This window comes from Carassius carassius, chromosome 21 (genome assembly GCF_963082965.1).
Source record: "Carassius carassius chromosome 21, fCarCar2.1, whole genome shotgun sequence".
In the NCBI taxonomy this organism is placed as follows: domain Eukaryota; kingdom Metazoa; phylum Chordata; class Actinopteri; order Cypriniformes; family Cyprinidae; genus Carassius; species Carassius carassius.
Window position 1 is genome coordinate 7,391,843 of NC_081775.1, and position 19,983 is coordinate 7,411,825.

The 19,983-nt window shown below is 37.3% G+C and overlaps 1 protein-coding gene across 1 annotated transcript in view; it reads right to left on the reverse strand.

The window, feature by feature from the left end:
* Positions 1–263: 263 nt before the first annotated feature.
* Positions 264–19,983, reverse strand: part of LOC132097448 (phosphatidylethanolamine-binding protein 4-like) — a 126,814-nt gene continuing 107,094 nt past the window's right edge. The window contains exons 5-7 of the mRNA XM_059503164.1: positions 15,779–15,824; positions 14,980–15,096; positions 264–605 (exon numbers count right to left, since the gene is read on the reverse strand). Of these exons, the coding sequence (XP_059359147.1) occupies positions 514–605; positions 14,980–15,096; positions 15,779–15,824 (255 nt within the window). The 3' untranslated portion in view covers positions 264–513. The remainder of the gene's footprint in view (positions 606–14,979; positions 15,097–15,778; positions 15,825–19,983) is intronic.

A 19,983-nucleotide genomic window follows, 5' to 3' on the forward strand; every position in this document is an offset into this window, starting at 1 on the left:
CTCTGGGCACTCTTAACTTTAAGTACCTTTTAATAGTAAATAAGGTACAACATTTTCCCAGTCATGCACAAAAAGGTCAGTTCTTTTGTTGAGCACTCCATACTTAACGATGGCGGTTCTCTATGTAGGCAGCACACTACAGCAGGTTTTGGAACAGAGCTAGAGTGTGGGAGATATTCCTAAAATACACTTTGTTTTCTTTTCCATTAATATTTGCAACATTTAATAAACATGGTGCTCACATTCAGAAAAAGGAGTCTTGATATGACTATGACCTTTATTTAGATTTTTATGAACATGTGAGATATTTGATATTGCATCAAACACATTCCTACAAGTTACAATTCAGAAATGGGGAAACAACACAATTCATCTTTTATTAGTTTAATGTTCACCTAAATATTAATGTGCCTAAATACATTAATTCTTGATATAGTATCAGAACTGGGACAAATTGAGCCACGGAGTGTGTGAAGGCCAGAGGTCAAAGTTGAGCCGCAGGCTGGAGGTGTCCTAGTCCTTGCGGTTTTGGGTGAGGAACTGAAGAGAAGCCACTGGTCCAGACAGACCAAACCTCTCAACAAAAGCCTGCGGATCCCAGTTACCTAGAACACCAACAACAACGCCTTTCACTGCTCTTGTGTGTGACTGTATGCTACTGTCCCACTGTTTCATAAACTGGCTACAAGAAAATCAACGCTGGAAAACTATGTGCTCAAACTATTGCATGAGTTCTTTCAAGCATATGTGCCACAAGATGAAAAAAAAGGTTTTTTTATAATTTAATAATTAGTTGAATGAATGAATGAATGAATAAGTACATACATGCATATTACCATTATATTTGGTTATTATTTCAATGTGTATATTTATTTGTTGACATTTAAACAAAAAATTATTAGTATTATTAGTCATTAGGTTTTTTAATATTGCTATTGTTTTTATTTATTTATTGATATACTGTACATGAATACATTTTTGTTTTATATTGCTACCGTTATTTATTTCTTTATTGCTGTAGGTAAACAAATAAACAAACATTTAGTGTTAATACGCTACTTTTTTTGTTCCTTTATTGCTGTTCATGAATGAATAAACAAACAAACAAATAGATAGATAAATGTGATTTCAATAAATCGAATATTTTGTGTAAGGTGTTATCTATTTATTTATTTGTTCATTGCTGTAAATTGAATAAATCAAATTTATCGTCATCATTTTTAGATTTTGTTATTATTGCTATTATAACATTTGTTTCTTTGTTGCTGTACATAAATCAATAAACAACAGAATAAATAAAATCAATAATACAAATAAATAAATATCATATAATAATGTGTCAGGTAGCCTTCATGTAACTTGAAAGTAGAGCATGGTCCTAGCAGCTCCAAGCTCATAAAGCATGAACTGATAAAATGTGCATGCAATGCAATGAATACAATGCAAGTTGCTGTGGACAAAAGTGTAAATGTAGCTAAATGTATTATTATTATTATTATATATATTTTTTTTACCACAAGATAGAGAAACAACAAGAAAAGTGCTTAGCACTGTAATAGATTTTATACTGATGCAGGCTTTTGTCACAAACCTCAACCCACTGTCATTTTCATCATGTGTAACAACCTGTGTCCCTTTTACTATTATCTATGCTTTTCAAGAGTTTTCCTGTGACTGAGCTTGTTTAATGGACAATCTTGTAATGGCGCACGTGTCTCAGGGCCTTGCTGGGCTGTGAATCACTGCAAGCGTCTCATCTCTAAATAAAACACACAGCCTGTCACAGTGCTGGAGGTGGCAACATGAGAGAGAGCGTTTTGGCAGGACAACCAGATAAATACCAGACGTAACTCCGGCTGCTATGACAATATCACTTCTCCAATTCCGGCAATAACCACATTCCTAAAAGCAAATGTGAAATCACATTTGGAATAAAGCGCCAACAATCTGCGTCCAAGACTGAAAATGCTAAGTTCTGAATTTAGAGGCTCTTTAATTAATCTTTTGTGTACATCAAGCAAACTGGTGAAATCTTTACAAAACTAGGCGAAGTCTATGAGATATTTAGAGGTATTTGTAAAATGGACAAATAAATAAATTAAATAATACTTTGTGCCTTCAACCAAACAAAAGTATATTGCAGAACAAAAGCAAAGCAGCAACAATGCCCATTAAAATGGCAATTTCTTCCGCTAGCTGTGTGCACAGACAAACACGCGGCCGAGGCGGAAATGCTGTAGTGGTAAGGAGGGAAACCCCGTCCGTGCACACAGCACATGAACCACATCCTGGAAAGATCAAATGTAACTGTGTGTGTGTGTGTGTACTTGCTTGTATGTTTGAATGCAAGTGGGTGTGAGAGTTTGCAAGTGTGACTTTAAAGGAAAATGTCATGGTTGCTTTCCACCGCTTCTTGCGGCTTTATAGCTTACCAGACACTGTCTATGAACAGCTTTACCCATTTAACCTTACATTTATGCATTTAGGCAGATGCTTTTAGCCAAAGCAATGTCAAGGTACAGTATATACACTTTAGCAAGTTTGTTGCCAAGGAATTAAACTCGTGAACACAAAAGTTGGCTGCCTTGCACTGGTGGAAAAGGAGTGTGCTTCAAAAGATGGTTCACCTGAAAATAATTTACTCACCTTGAAGTTGTTTCCAAACCTGTATGAGAAGATCGCGGATATTACTGGTAACGACACAATTCTTGGTAGCCATTGATTTCCATAATATGGAAAAAAGTAGTGGGGATCAGAAACTGTGTGGTTACCCACATTCTTCAAAATATAATTTTTCACGTGTGTGTGTGTGTGTGTGTTCAGTAGAAAAAAGAAACTTGTACCGGTTTGGAACAACTTGAGGTTGAGTAACTCATGACAATTTTCATTTTTGAGTGTACTGTCCCTTTAAAATCTTCAACGTGCACTTGTAGTTTAAAGAAACCTAAAAGAAAAACTAAATCTATACTTGCAGATACAGTAAATTTAATGAAATAAAAGGCTACTTAAGACTTTAAACATATAAGTTTTTAATAATAATAGCATTAAAGTATATTTTAGTTTACAGACAAATGCTAGTCAGTATATTCTGCAGTTAAGTATTCACCATAACCATATTTAGTCAAATGTAATAAAATTACACCTGACAGATCTGAAAATACTGACCTTTTTTTTTACCTTCAAAACATGATTTCATTTCATAATGCTCTGAGCACAGCAAATATCAGATGAAGTGAGTCTTACTGTTTTTATCCACTTTTAACTTTAATATTTGGTATTTCCACCTTTTGTAGCAATTATAGTAGCATATATATATATATATATATATATATATATATATATATATATATATATATATATATATATATATATATATATATATATATATATATATATATATATATTCTATAACTGTTTTGTGGACTAAAGAAATTATACAGTACCATCTTTTGTGTTCTGCACATGAAAGAAAATCATACAGATTTCAAATTGGTCAGTGAAGATTTGTGTATAACTGTAAGTGCTGAATGTGAGATACAGTAGAGAGGTGTGTGTGAATGTGACTTGTGTTGTGTGTGAAGATGTCAGGTTTCCCTCTAATTGAGTGTTAGAAATGGAGTAAAGTGACCCGACATTATGAGGTCATGTGACCTTTAGGCCTCTGGACCTGAGAACATGAGGAGATAATGTTCCGCCTCTGCAGATCACGACCCCTGTTTGACCCCACTACAGCCAGGGCATCACACACAGACACACACACACACGCACACACACACACACACACACACACACACACACACACACACACACACACACACACACACACACACACCTGTACCTGGCGACTAGCAGACACTCATCATCAGATGTAACACATAATCAACAGTCCTCATGTAGAGGAGGTTGAGACTATGCACTTTTTTAAAATGTTATTATTTTCAATAAACACACGCACGCACGCACGCACGCACGCACACACAAGCTTATGCAACAGTTCTCCTGAGCAGAATGAAGGCATGTCTAATTACATTTTAAACATTTTAATACACAGAAATTGCAAAAAGCAATGCAATGGTCAAAGACATACAAGTTCTGTAACAAAACTCTAGATGGTGCAGGCCGAGGTTCTAACTCAATGTGATATAATCGCATCATCATTCACATGGCACAGCTGGCTGGTTTGTTTTAGCATAAGCAGCCAATGAGCTTGCTGCTCAACATTCAAATACTTGAGTATTACCAGTGCTAACTGTAGCAGTTGTAGTGCACTTCAGAATCCCTCCACCTCCCCAGCTCCACCTGTATCGATCTGCTACTGGGTGATTTCATGTATGCTATATATGGGATTATTTCATATATGTTATATGTTCAGCAGCAGTACTTCTACATGCTCACAGCATTATGTCTGTGGATGTATTAGCAGGAACAAGCCTCTGTACTTGCTCTGCTTCAGCAATGTAGCAGATCTATTCCACCAAGACCAAACAAGAATAAAGACTGAAATAGGATTTTCTTGAAAAACATAATCAAGTGACATTTGTTCGTAGGGAAGTATGAAAAAAAAAAAATACACATTTTTTTGTACAAAAATTACATAAATGCTATGGCTGTCAGTGAGTACCAGAAACTGTTTGTCATACTCACTCGAGACATGTTACATGTTCAATGTAAGTCTATGGAATTTCTTCACCTGTTTTATCTGAAAGGTGAAAACTATTTTGTTTTGAAGAGAAATAGCTAACTTTTTTCTTAACAACACAGCCGATTTACCATAACATTGAGGTCTGCAGGACAAAAATATGCAGGAAGAGTTCATACTATCCCTCCGTATGAGCAACAGTATGACAGTGGTAGCAAACATCGCTAATACAGAAAGATCTAGATCAGGAGTACGAGTCTCCAACAACCGGACTGAATCACCACCAGTGAGTCATAACTAAACTATGCCTGGATTATGACAACGTGACATCAGTTCAATCCAGCAAGTAGGCAAGTGTTTAGCTGAACTGTTTATGCACTGGTATAAAAATCGAAACATCATTCAATGTATACAGCTCATAGTTTATTCAGGACTCAAAAATAGGCTGGCGGGGAAGCCCCGATGTAAGCTGTGGTTAACTGGGGAAATAGCCCATCAGTTTGGTCCTCTGGCCTCTGCTGCTATTGGTATCAGGTTATTAAGAGCTCTCGTTCGATGTCATCATGGAGTCAAGGGGGCGGAGAGTGTTGGCTAATGCGACGAATTACAAATGCTCTAAAAATAGCGTGCCTCTTTGTGTGTTTGGGTTAATTTCGTCTCTTTCCATTCCTCAATCTGTCGACTCATGGAAAATAGAGATAGGAAGTGGGGAGTGATGCGGCACTTTATTCCTCCACTCAACTCCACCCTTTCTTGTCTGTCTTTCGATTTGCGTAAAACAGGAAACGCAGTCTGTAAGTTTGGTAAGATATCTTGAGGCACACATAAGGTATTCACTGTCGACGATGCGGCTGGACAGCAGTAAAGGAATAGTTGACCCAAAAATGTACTCAACCTAAGGCCATTCAAGATGAGTTTGTTGCCTCATTGTAACAGATTTGAAGAAATTACATCACTTGTTCACCATTGGATCCTCTGCAGTGAATGGGTGCCATCAGAATGAGAGTCCAAACAGCTGATTAAAACATCACAATAATCCACAAGTAATCCACACCACTCATGTGAAGTGAAAAGCTGGATGTTTGTAAGAAACCAATCCATTATTAAAGTTTTTCTCAAATCAAAATTCACCAATCTGTATGTTTAAAAATGTTTATAGTGTTTTTACTTGTAAAAGGTGCTTGATCTGTGCATTTTTCTCTCCTGATTTAGACAAGAATGGAGGAAGCAATATTATGTATTGTGGAATAGTATTTTAGGAAGTTAAGAATGTTTTAATGATGGATTTGTTTCTTACAAACACGCATCTTTTTGCTTCACAAGAGGTTAACTGATGTGCTGTTAATTGAGGTCATTCTGACGGCACCCATTCACGGCAGAGGATCCATGAGTGAGCAAGTGATATAATGCTACATTTCTCCAAACCTGAAACAACTCAAACAAACTCACATTTTGGATGGCCTGCTTTTAAGTAATTTTCAGCATATTAATTTTTTTTTCTTTCACTAAAATATTAATGCAATATTAATTTAAAATAATAATAAAGGATATTAGTCATTTTGGATTGGAAAACAATAGAGAAAAAAATCCACATAGAGAGGGCTACTGTGATCAGAACATGTTGCACGTCAGATTGGAGCGTGAACTTCCCACATAAGCACCACAGTGGTCTATAGTATGTGACCACCACTAGTAACCACTAAATATATTTGGGACTTCATAGAAGGCCCAGACAAAGGGCAGATGTTTTATGGTGTAGTTACAGCATCCACCAGCAGGGGCTAATGCTATTTCCAACTGCTTGCTTTATTTTCATCGAATGAATAAAAACCGCTTTGACATTGGGCAGACCTTTTAATAGTAAGTGGCTGTATAGCGTGTAATATAATGACAATTTTATAGCTCTAGTCCTGAATTCTGAATTATGTAGTATTGAAAGTCCTGATTGATTGAGTCTTGAAGTTGAAGATCCAGTTTTGAAGTTTAGTTCAGGGGTAATTGTTGTAGTAAAAATTTGTTGTAAGATTCCACAGTATTGTTGTTTTTACTTTATTTTTGATTAAATAAATGCAGCCTTGGTGAACATAAGACACTTCTTTTTAAGTGTATGTGTGTGTGTTTTGTAAAGAGAGCTGAAATATAGATAGTGTGTTATATCTGGCATGGGCGTTACTGAATCTGAAGTCTGTAATACTGACATGCTTGCAGGAGGTGTCTGTCTGTGTGCATTTGTGAGAAAATATTCAGGAGTTCTTGCTAATGTATACAGAGCTAACGCTAATGTATACAGAGATTTGTCAAAAACGAATAACGGTAGCAGTCCACTCCAGCACTGCCGACTCTCATCGTCACTTCTCATCGATCTCCATTCAAGAAAGCTGTCAAATGAAAAAAAATATTATATTCTGCACTCGTGCAGCATTTTATTGCCTAATTATAAAGGTTGTTGAATTAAATGTGAAATTTTAGAAACTCTAATAAAATAACCTTTAACTTTTTACAGTATAGCCAAGGCTCTTGGAAGCTAAAAAAATTCTTATTTAATCTTACATGACCGATGTCCATCATTCAATATATTTAAATATACTTGTGACTTTTAAGAAACGAAAAGTTTGTGAATGGCTGTCAAAGAGAAAAGATGTTTTATGGTGTAGTTACAGCATCTACCAGCAGGGGCTAATGCTCTTCCCAACAGCTTGCTTTATTTTCACCGAATGAATAAGAAATAAATGGGAAATGTGGCGTGGCAGGTGCTGTTGGACTGTATGGTGAAGGAGGTTTTGATTAATGACTGAATCAGTTAGTGGGAGGAAGACTCATGTGGGTCCATTACTACACTGCTGTGCTGCTAATGGCTTCAATTACAGCCCAGTAACCAGTGCTGAGCTCATACATTTCTGTTCAAGTGGACTACGAGGCGGTTTCTCTCAGGGGTCTCGATGAAAGCGCATGGGTCCTGTAGAGCTGAGCAAAGGAGGAAAATGGTAGTCACTTATCCAAACGTCCAGTTACAGTTACATATCTCATCTCTGTGGGACTCACACTTTCATGACTAGATGTACACATCAAAACTCAATGGTCAAAACATCTGCATCATGGTCAGTGGTGCGAGGTGGAGGCAAAACATTCTTCGGCTTCCTTAATATGGGCTGTTTCTCCGTTGATTGCCATTCAACAATAATTGTCCATTCTGATTAAATTAAATAGACAAAAGTATTCAAATTAACTTTAAGAGCAAAGTAAAATGATACAATACAATATATAATCTATATGTTGAGTTCTGGTCATTTTAACCCAGAGAGGATTTGTGTAAATGCTAGTGATTTTTTCCTATTTTGCTATACTTCAAATGACTAGGCTACATAAAATTGCTTAGAAATTTCTCATAATGCTATACAAATATTGGATTAACTCTCTTATTGGATTAAATCTGGCTGATTGTAGTAAACATTGTTAAAATTACCCACAAATGCTTTTTTTTGTGTGTGTATAAGCTGAGGCCTACAATCAATCAGTTCACCGAGGCTGCATTGATTTGATAAAAAAATACAGTGAAAACAGTAATATTGTGAAATATTATTTGAATTTAAAATAACTGGTTTCTATTTGGGTATATTTTAAGATATAATTTTCAAAGCATTACTCCAGTCTTCAGTGTCATGTGGTCCTTCAGAAATCATTCTAATATGCAGATTTGCTGCTCAAGAATCATTTTGAATATTATGTTGTGCAGTCAACAGTTGTTATTGTCAACAGTTGTGCTGCTTAATATTTATCTGGCAAGATTTATATGGTTTCTTTGATTAGAAAGCTCAAAAGAGTAGCATTTTTTAACATTGTAAATTTATTTACCATTGTGTTTGAATCTTGAATCCTGAATCCTGCTGAATTCTTGCTGAAATTTAATGCATTCTTGCTGAAGGTTAGAAACAACATCTTGACCCCAAACGTTTGAACAGTAGTACATATTAGGAGTTCCGCAGTGATGTATCATGTTACTTTTAAAAGTAACATTCTATCCCACATTGTTTGATACTTGTCACCTGAAATGAACTTAGAAGACGCAGTTACAGTAACACAGCCAATGATGTTTGAATGCATACAGTACATAGTAACTTCCCACTGCACAGCTATGTTCTCAGTCTCCCAGTCTTCCTGTCTTAACAGATCTGAGTCAGTGTGAGTAGGCATGATCTGTGCAGCAGCAGAGAAGCGCTGACACTGAGATGTGCTGCACTGATTACAGACTGACTTCTCTCGTTTGAAGTACTCACACTTCAAAGACCAGCACTTGACTTTCACTTGGCTCTTATTGTCTTAGCATATGATGCTCAGCTGCAACAGTGATTTATATATAAACTCACAGATGTAGTGCGAAGGCACAGAGTTCATGAAGTATATGGACATACAGACACTTTCCTGCATTGACGCCACGTAATTTGCACTGGGAGCTGGATATTTAGGAGATTCAACCATATTTAGAATTTTGCAATGATATTAAGGCAGGATAGCTTATATATACACACATAGTGGAGACTGGCCTGCGGTCCCCACGGGGGAATAAATAAATACATTTAGTAAATAATGTTTATCTGAAAGTGTAACAATGCAAACAGGTTTTCTGTAAGGGGTAGGTTTAGGGTTAGAGGTTAGAAAATATTGTTTGGCCAGTTAGGGTTAGGGTTAACCCTAATATTGCACAATATTTTATATTTGTTAATATAAAATAATATAAAAATCATTAATTTTATTTTGCTTTCAGTTACCAGTTTCTATGGTTTTATTTTCATTATTAGTTTTAGTTAAATATAACAACCCGGTGTTTAACAATTTGATATCTAATTACTTTATATATTTAATAATGTCATATTAATTAAGAGAACACATTAAACATTTGTTCTCTGAACATTAATTTGCCACACCACAAGACTTTAAACTAGGAATTTAATCTAAGAAAAAGAAGGCAAAACAGTGACAGGAAGACACACAGAGGCATATATAAAATGGTTTAATCTTATTTATGCATTTATTTATGCACAGTGTTCATAAACATTTTATATTCAACAATTATATTTATTCAAAACCAGAGTTCGGAAAAGTTGCTTAAGTAATGCATTACAATATCGCGTTACTCCCTAAAAAAGTAATTATGTTACTTAGTTAATTTTATGGAAAGTAATGGGTTGCACTACTTTTGCATTACTTTTTAAATCTGGGGATGTCTTGCTTGTTTGTTTTTAATATAAAAAGTTATATTTTTGGCAAATGTAAAAGTAGAACTACAGTAAAATCGTACTCCCGATTTCTCTCAACATGAGGACAGGAGAGCTGTCAATCAATAAATGGGTGAAAAAAGTAACTGCCGTTACTTATTTGAAATAGTAACTCTATTAAAAAGTAAAATTTAAAAATTAATCTAATTACATAACTCGCGTTACTTGTAATGCAAAGCATCAAAAGTATACTAAACTAAAACTAAAAAATAAATATTAGCTTTTCTTCACATTGTAAAAAAATACTGTGATTTTAACAGTAAAAAACTGTGAAAATGCTACAGTACAAACCTGTTAAAATTTACAGGGAAAAACCATAAACTGACGTTCCCAGAATTTAATTTGATGTTTTTTTTCTTTGAAATAACTATATTTCTTATTTTTTTTCTTATCTGTTATGTTTATTAGGGTTGTATGTTACATATAATGTTGTTAAGTTAATGTTTATTGCATATTTCAGTTTAATGAGTCTCACCATGATGGTGTTTAGTGCTTGTGTGAATGTCACTATGTTGGGCTTTGTTTCATCACGACTTTCTCATCACCACCTGCTTTTGGTGGTTACCAGTGTATTACAAAGGTACAAAACAGATTTCAGTACTTCAATAAGTTGGTATATTAACATTATATCAGTTAAATTACAGTATTAAACTGTAAATTTAAGTTAAAACCGTTAAACCTAAAACGGTGTATAATTCTGGCAACCCCAGCTGCCGTTTTTTTACTGTATATTTTACTGATTTCTTTTTACAGTGCACATGTACAGTAAGTAGACTTATTTTTAAACAATTATTATGCCATGACACTACGAAATGAGCAGCTGTGTGTCTTTTTAAAATAGCATTTAATACTTTAACAAAGAGTTCATAAATTCATAATCTTTCAATTCACAACTCGTGTGTAACAGGTAAAGCACCTGAATGAAAGCGTGGCTCCCACTCACTCAATTCTGAGAGAGACAGTAAAAATATCCCTCTCCGAGACAACTACACTGGCAGCGTGTGTGTGTGTGTGGGTGGTTGGGTGGGGGGTGTTTAGGGAGAGTACAAAGCAGTGGGTTGTACGCCCTGTGTTTGAGTCTGAAGGCCAGCATGTAAATGTGTGTGTGAACAGACACCAGCGTGCCAGCTGGCAGCTCAGGACGCCAGGCCATACGTGCCCATTTGCCACCTCCGCTTGGCCTGACCCGTGGCCTGTGAAACCCCTGGCACCGAAACGGCCATTGAGAAGGATATGGGACGCAGAGGAGGCGTGGGGATTCCCCACCAACACACATCTCTCATGCCCACTGCCGCCCGCATGCCACCCATGGCCAATTGTGTAACAACCAGCTGTCACTGTCCTTTTTGTGACCCACATTTCTCCTCCTACATCACACACACATACACACACACACAGCCGAGGCCGAATGATAGGCATGAAGCACACCTCTCCCTGTACGCTTGAAGATCAAAGCCCGGGCTGAAATTGAGTTGAGCTCAGCATCAGGGGAAATGGAGAATCACCATTAGGGCACTGTGTGTCGAGCAAAGAGTTGGGGAAGTGGAAAATGATCATTAGATGTCTCCACACCCACAGTCAAATGCTCCAAACCCTCCAATTAGATCAATTAGTCAATGAATGTCAGCAGAACATGAGAGATGGGGACCGGTTACACGCCACACACAGATCAAACACACGTTAAGTAGACAGGACCACCACATGGACGCAGATGTGCACGGTTATTAGTGGAGTTTGTTCATGCAAGCTTCACTTTTACTAGTCATTTATTTATATAGCGCTTTATACAATACAGATTGTTCCAAAGCAGTTTCACAGTAATGAACAGTAAAATATGAGGGTATCACTTTAGTTTAATTAATGCCTTATTCTACATTATTCTATGACTTGCTTCAATAAACTCTTAATTTGCCGTTTATTAATAGTTAGTATGGTAGTTGCTAAGTTTAATGCATTGTAGAATATCATCATGGAGAATATGTGCTTTATAAGTACTAATAAACAAACAATATATTGATAATAGGCATGCTAATAATCAACTAGTAAATACTGAGAACTGGCCTAATGGTTAGAGAGTCGAACTCGCAATCGAAAGGTTGTGAGTTCGAGTCTCGGGCCGGCAGGAATTGTGGGTGGGGGGAGTGCATGTACAGTGCTCTCTCCACCTTCAATACCACGACTTAAGTGCCCTTGAGCAAGGCATCGAACCGCCAACTGCTCCCCGGGCGCCGCAGCATAAATGGCTGCCCACTGCTCTGGGTGTGTGTTCACAGTGTGTGTGTGTGTGTGTGTGTTCACTGCTCTGTGTGTGTGCACTTCGGATGGGTTAAATGCAGAGCACGATTTCTTAGTATGGGTCACCATACTTGGCTGAATGTCCTTTCACTTTCTTTACTAAAGTGTTACCATAGAGTTGGGGGTGTTAGAGGATGCTAAATACCCTCAAATGAAATCAAATTTTTAGGTCGGGTACAATCTTCAATCTCTGAGCCAGTTCATTTAATGGCTACCATGGCATCATTACGCTGTATTTTCCACCAAATTGCAACTCAGGTTGTTGAAATACGATTGGTTGAACTGGCAGTGGGCGGAGTCACACAGACTAAAACAAAAACAGACATTCCGACACGGAACGCACACTACAAAGTAGAATAACTGGCTGTAGCACTGTTTCTCAGAGAAACAAGTATGTGAACTTAACACATTTCCTAAATATCTACAAAAAAAATGTTTGATATTTTTATGCTTTAGTACTGACAAAACAATTACTTACAGCACCTTTAACCCAGAGTTTAGAAATGTACAGTGTGAAACGCCATCTTAATCCATTAAACACAGGAATAACTGTTATCACCAAGTTAATTATGAGCAGGGTGAAATGTGAATCGAGAGCTTTTGCTTCATGTTTCACACTGCTCATAATTTACCTGGGGTTAACAATTTAGACTGACCCAGGGTTAACTATATCAAGTTTAAATAATACGTATTTGTGCTTCGAACATGACTCATACCTCAAATCACATGGCTTGTTTGAGAAGGTGTGATATTTTAAGCAATCAGCTGATGTTTTGCCTTGCAGACGAAACTTAAAAAAAAAAAAAACTTTACTTGTTTAAAAAAGCCACAACTCTTGATTTGAGCCAGCAAGGAACTGCCTTCCAGAACAGACTAGGAACCACCCACGAGTGGAGAACCATTCATATTTTCTGCAAACATCTAGTCCTTCTACTCAATGAGAAAAATAAAATAAATGAATTATATAATTTCTGGTAGATTGAAGACAAAAACAAAGGAGTAGTATTATTGTTAGTATGCATTACGCATGAAGAGGGATTGTAATATTTCCTGATTTAACTTCTTAGGGCTGATACAAAAAGACTGTTGCAGCAATTTGATCAGAATACAATAGACTCGCAGGAAATGACTGGAGGGGTCCACTGATGACATCACTTTGGCCTGATCAGAGCCAATGAAAAATACTAATGAGAAAATGATTAGGAAATCAAATTAGGCATCAAGATAACAATATACGTTTTGGCGAAGTCAGATGTGATTTCAGATGTGATTAGAACAAGAGCTAGAATATATATATATATATAAATTTATATATAAATTTCTGTCGATAAATCAGTTTATATATCTGTTGCTTAAATCTTAGTCAAAATAATTTCAAACATTTTTTTTTTTTTTTTAGTTTTTTACAATACTGAGGTTTTTTCTTAAGTATAGCGAGAAGAAAATGTCTGAAACATAAGATATTCACAATTATTACCCTCAGAATTCAGTTTATATTTATAATATATGTAAATTATATTTCACAAATTTTTATCTCACAATTCAAAGTTTTTTACTCGGGATAAAAAAATAAAAAACAAATAAAAAAAAATCTGAATTACAATAAAAAAGAAAAAAATAATTTCAGTTACCTTATTGATCTATCTATCTATCTATCTATCTATCTATCTATCTATCTATCTATCTATCTATCTATCTATCTGGGCAGGTGTATGCTGCTGGATCCACACTAAAACACAGCTCCTAAAGCAGACACACCAAATGCATTTACATTTCCCTGATTAAATTGACTCACTTAAGTCCGATAAGCTTTGGGAACGGTCTTGGCTCTCAAAGATCAAACACTTTTTATAATTCATAAGGCCATCTGTACAGGAAGCCACACAGGCAGCTGAAACCTACCGAACCTTTCAGTAGGTACAGGGACCAATGGGAAAGCTCAATTAGCAATAAAGAAAACTAGTTCAAGCAGTGGCTGGAACAAGTACTGAATGTGACAAATGGTGTCATCTGACAAATGCAACAATGTAATTTGCTGTTTTTGTAGCGAGATGTTTGCTGTCATCAGGATATGGTCATCATGTACCGTATAACAAGAGAAGAATCACTCGATTATGTCAGTCGTGAAATCACAGTCTCTGTAAGTGTATGAAGTGTGACTTTTTTTATGTGAAAAGCAGTATGATACATATAATAATAATAATAATAGTCTGTGATGTGCAGAAATGTAACAGGTAAGAATATATTAGTGTGTATTTAGTATTACTGGCACTTCACCTCTTTTATGCGATCAATCATTCAAATATAAACATTAAATTACAGAGCAATTATTTCAAATATATATTAGAGGGAAATGTCAATGTCTTGCTCTGCGGTATTCATGTCGAGATGTTAATTACAAGCTATGCTGAATGGCAAGACCAATATTTTCAGGAAAATCTAAAATAGGGGCTCACACAGTATGCAAGTGTTTGTGTGTGTGTGTTTTAGACATGTATTTAAAGTGTTAAAGGGCTAGTTCACCCAAAAAATCTAAACCTATGTGAACCAAATAACTGAAATGTAGCACAATGTTCATGCTGCTACTGTATTTTCCATAAAATAAAATCATCTGGCTGTCAAGCATCAAAAAAGCACCATTAAATTCGGACAACATTTTTGTGCATTACTATATAAGTGAAAGTAAATGAGTAAATGACCCCATAATTTTTGGGTGAACCATCACTTTGAAATGCATAACCCAAGTGTGTGTGTGTGTGTGTGTGTGATTACCCCGTGAGCTGTTCTCCTGCGGGCTGAGGGACAGGCTCTGACCATCAGGCTGCTCAAATATAAGGAACTGGTAGCGGTGGAATCCAGAGCCTTTGGGTGGAGTGGGACGGGTGTATGCTAAAGACAAAGAACAAGCAATAACCCATTCAAAGCTCCCGAAGAGTATTCATTTCACTGTCACCTACTCTAATCTATTTTCAAAGGTTTTATGTCACAGAAAAATAGACTGAAGACTGCTTGTCCACCACATGCTGCAGCAGGGTGTTTTTGGGGTGGTTACTAGCACACCCGGCCTCAGATGGCACACCTCTCAGACGGACGCCCGAAGTCTGCTCACCGCTCATCTGATGCACACTTCACATTTATTCTGTATGCTTTAATCTGATTGGCTGGTTTTACACGACATTAGGGATTAAGGGCAAATAGGCTTTTAATGAATCCACCCAGAAAACAAAGTACCAGGTTGATACAACAAGCACTTTAAAATAGGAAATAATTGGAGGATTTGCCAACATTTTAAGGGATATTGCTAATCCCACCCCTAAATGGTGTGCAAACACAAAACAAACTGTTATTGGTCACTTAATATGTCAGTCAGACGGCCTCTTCTTGTCTGAGTGGGTGGTTCTTGGCCAGAAAGTGTGGCATAGTGGATCTGACTTTTTGCCATCTAGTCAAAGGTCTGGCTACACAATACTAAAAGATCCCAAGTTTAATATTTAAGATCAGAAGTTAGATTAACTCCAAATGTGCAATTGCAATAATAGCACATGCATATTCACGCAGAAGAAACACTCACCGGATAGTTGAACAGCGCTGACGTCTCCTCTCTGTAGTGCTTCCCCCTGCAGAAAGACACATGAGAGAAACAGAGTGCTTATAAAGCAGACATTGCTGTACATGCACCATTGTCCCATATTCACTGCTTCTGAAAGAAAACAATGATGTGATTTTCTCCTTCACTCATCTTGGAGGGTCACTCAGACCCTCCAGGAGCCCCACCTCACCCGGCTTTAAACGTGTCCATGATGGGATCCGCCGTATTTAATATCCTCAGACAAAGCCAATTCACAGGCAAATGAAGTGAGTGACTGGATTTCAGAATAGTAAGTTCCCATATTATTAATTGTATATTAAGTTTCCGTTGCCTAGGAACAGAGATTCACACTGAGCTTTTTGTGAGTTTTAGAGTTTTTTTTTTTCTCCCCCAAAGGCCACTCCTATATTTGTCGTGTTTAAACCCATATCCATATCCAGTTTTCACTGTAAATAGCCCACTGGAATGTTTGCCTAATGGATCTGATTCCTCTGTGCCGAGGCTGTAGATTACTGTAGTTTCGACAGCATACAGTAGCCCTATGAGATGAAAGCTATAAAAAGATAAGGAAGCACTGTGAAAAATACTGAGAATGTGCTATTTTCAATGGGAAGTCCCCGCTGATAAATGCCTAGCATGGGTTTGTCAGAATGTCAGCAGTCTGTTATTGTCAATCAAGCAGAACCTGTCATTGAAACGTTCTGCTCTCTATCGCCCCCTCCAGGATGATGGAGGAACTGCAGATACATGGCTCACCTTTACTTCAGGTGGATCAGGGACGCGATAAATTGGGTGTAACATTGTGCTTTACTGCTGTCATGTCACATAGTTATTTATTAATGTGGGCCCATTCATTAAACATTCTGAAATATATATATATAGATATAAAAAAATAAAAAAATAAATAAATAAATAAATAAATAAATAAATAAATAAATATATATATATATATATATATATATATATATATATATTTAAGCAAACATAAAAAGTTTAGGTGCTTTAGGAGTACAGTAAAAACTAAAATGTCAAAAGTTATATGTAAGTTTTTAAAACTCTCATTAAGATTTAATGTCAATGCAATTTGCTTTTGTATTTTGATATTAAAATGTGAAAAAAAAAGAGAAAAAAAATGTAGGATTTACTAGATTTTATCAATGGACTGAATGGTAAAGTTGTGTCTATATGACAGGTAAGTCAAGTTTTACTCATAAGCAGTGTAAGTAATTATAGTGTGATCAAAGATTACGAACACTTCTTTCCCTGCATGCTGTAATAACATGCACTGATGATTCATGCACAGTGAGACCAGACGTGTTTTGATAAAGTAAACAGCATAAATTTTTATATTATGTTGACTTTAAATATCTCTTACGAGAAAAACTCGGCCAAGAAAAGAAGCAAATAGATATATACATCATAAAAATACTTAAATATATAAAATGACATCACATAATTATAGGGTCCACAAATGAACCAAGAGCAATTACATCTTGAACTTTAAGGAAAAGTATGACAGATGTAGTGCAAACCAGGGTTATAACAGGTAACTAAAAAAAAAAAAAAAAAGGTTAACTGAAAATAAAACACACACACACGTTTGTTTTTCTGTGAAAAGTGGGGACATCCCATAGGCGTAATGGTTTTTATACTGTACAAACTGTATATTCTATCGCCCTTCACCAACCCTACGCCTAACCCTAACCCTCACAGGAAACTTTGTGCATTTTTACTTTTTAAAAAAAAAAAATAACTCATTCTGTATGATTTATAAGCGTTTTGGAAAATGGGGACATGGGTTATGTCCTCATAAGTCACCCTCTCCTTGTAATACCTGTGTAATACCCATGTAATTATACAGAGTTGTGTCCTGATGTGTCACAAAAACATGCACGCGCACACACACACACACACACACACACACACACACACACACACACGCACACACACACACACACACACACGCACACACACACAATTAAAAATAAAATTAACAATAATACAAAAAAAAAAAATTATATATATATATATATTTATATATTCATTTAGATTAACTTCTGTACTAAAATGACAAACTAAAATAAAACTTAAACTACACAGGCAATACAAACTTAATGGAGACGGCGAAATGACAAAAAAAAATTACTAAAACTTAAATTTAAATGAAAATCTAAAAATAAAGACTAATTCTAGTAATAATAAATAATATTGTATAATAATAATTAAATCTGGATACTGAAGTAGCACTGATACATATACACACATACACTAACTACATCTGAACATAAATATGAGTTGTATTATATATTGCATCTAGTTATGAATGCAAATGAAGGTCACTGTGCAGCATGTGTAAGGTGACATGTTGCATAGAGAGCTTCAGGAAATGAGACTTTGTGTGAAAACATTGTCGAAGACAATGAACTTCACAAAGCTACTTTGCTTCATTTGCAACAATTAGATTCAAAGTAAGAAGTGGCTTTATTTAGAAATCCAGCTTGAGCTCCGTGGTCATGGCAACAGGTCGTCAACAGTGCTGGGAGGGTGAAGCACTCGTTTAGCTTTCCCACTTGGTCTGCTTCAAATATTCTCACTCGCCCCGTTACAGAAAATCAGCGCTCCTTTGTGCTGATATATTTTGGGGAGAGTGATATTCACGCTTCGCAACGAGCATAGAATTATTAAACATCAGTGAACTGATGAGCATATTGCACACAGATGGCAAAATACTAAGATACTAAGAGAATATGGGTGTTGTACCACACATAACACCAGATAATAAACAACAAAGGATAGAACACAATCAGGACTATAAATACATACGGTAAATGAGGGAACTAATCAGGAACAGCTATACAAGGATTAACTAATCAGAAACTGGTAACAAATGAGAGCTCATGACAGACATGACAGGAACTGAACTAAACTGAACATAATCATGACATCAGCTCCCCCTCTCGAATGCATGACCTCACGCCACAACAGTAGATGATAGAAAAGAGGGCAGAGGCTTTGGTGGATGGTGTGGTGCTGGTGAGGGACTGAAACCTGTAGAAATCAGAGGAGACCAACACCATGGTGGAGCTGTCGGTGGGAGAAACCAGGGAGTAGCTTTGGCCAAAGGACTGGGCAACACCCAGATGCCGATCCACGGAGGAGGAACCGGGTGATAGGAGGAACCAGTGGAGCAGAGAGGCTGATGTACCAGGGTGACATCGAAGGTCTGGAAGCCCAAGGTGCAGCGGCTGGCTCGCATGACAGAGGCTGAGCCAGGGATTCGGCTGACCGAGGTGATGATGGAGCGAGTGAGGACGACGGGGAAATCAGAGGAAGGGAGGAGCCCGGTGATGCCGAAGGGGTGGAGAGTGGGTCGAGGTGCAGCCGGAGACCTTGAAGTCCATGGTGGAAGCTAAGTGTTGACCAACCGAGGTTTTTCCGGATGTACGAGGGTGCCCAGAGGAGTCCAAGGACAGATGGGCCTCAGTGGAGACGAAGGAATGCAGAGCCGGAGCGGAGTCAGCGGGCTGACAGACCGAGGTGGAGACAAGGGCCTGGAGGGCCAAAGTGCAGCTGGAGACTCGGTGCAATACCAAGGTGGTGGAGGGGAAGCCTGAGGCGAGGAGCTAGCGGCAGACGACAGTGGGGCCGACGAATCCAGGGGACTGGCTGAAAACAGCGGAGGAGATGAGACCAGGAAATATGACTGGGACATCAGAGGAGAAAAATCTCTGGACGGGACCGGAGCCTCTAAGAAGACAAATGTTCGAGGGTGGGTACTTTAGTGGGAACTGGATCCACAGACCACAGATCTATGAGGTTCATGTCCACTCCTGGCTTTACGGTGGACTGATCAGCGCGCTTAGTCTCCGGGGCTTAGGTGGAATCCGGCTCTGCTTTCTGGACGAGCCCTATTGGTGTCTCAGGCTCACTGATTGAGAGGGAGAGGCCTCCGTTCTCGAGCATCTAGCCCAAATAACCCCAAATAAACCTTCGGCTTTCTGATATGAGGAGGAGATGACATAACTCTGGTGAGTCCATATTTTATGCTTGTTTTTATGCGGTTGGTCTTTCTGTCACAGGTTGTTGAGGAATGACAAATAGACTTTACTGAGAAATATGGGTGTATAAAACACATTCACAAGATAATAACATACAAAGGATAGAACAGAATCAGGACTATAAATACA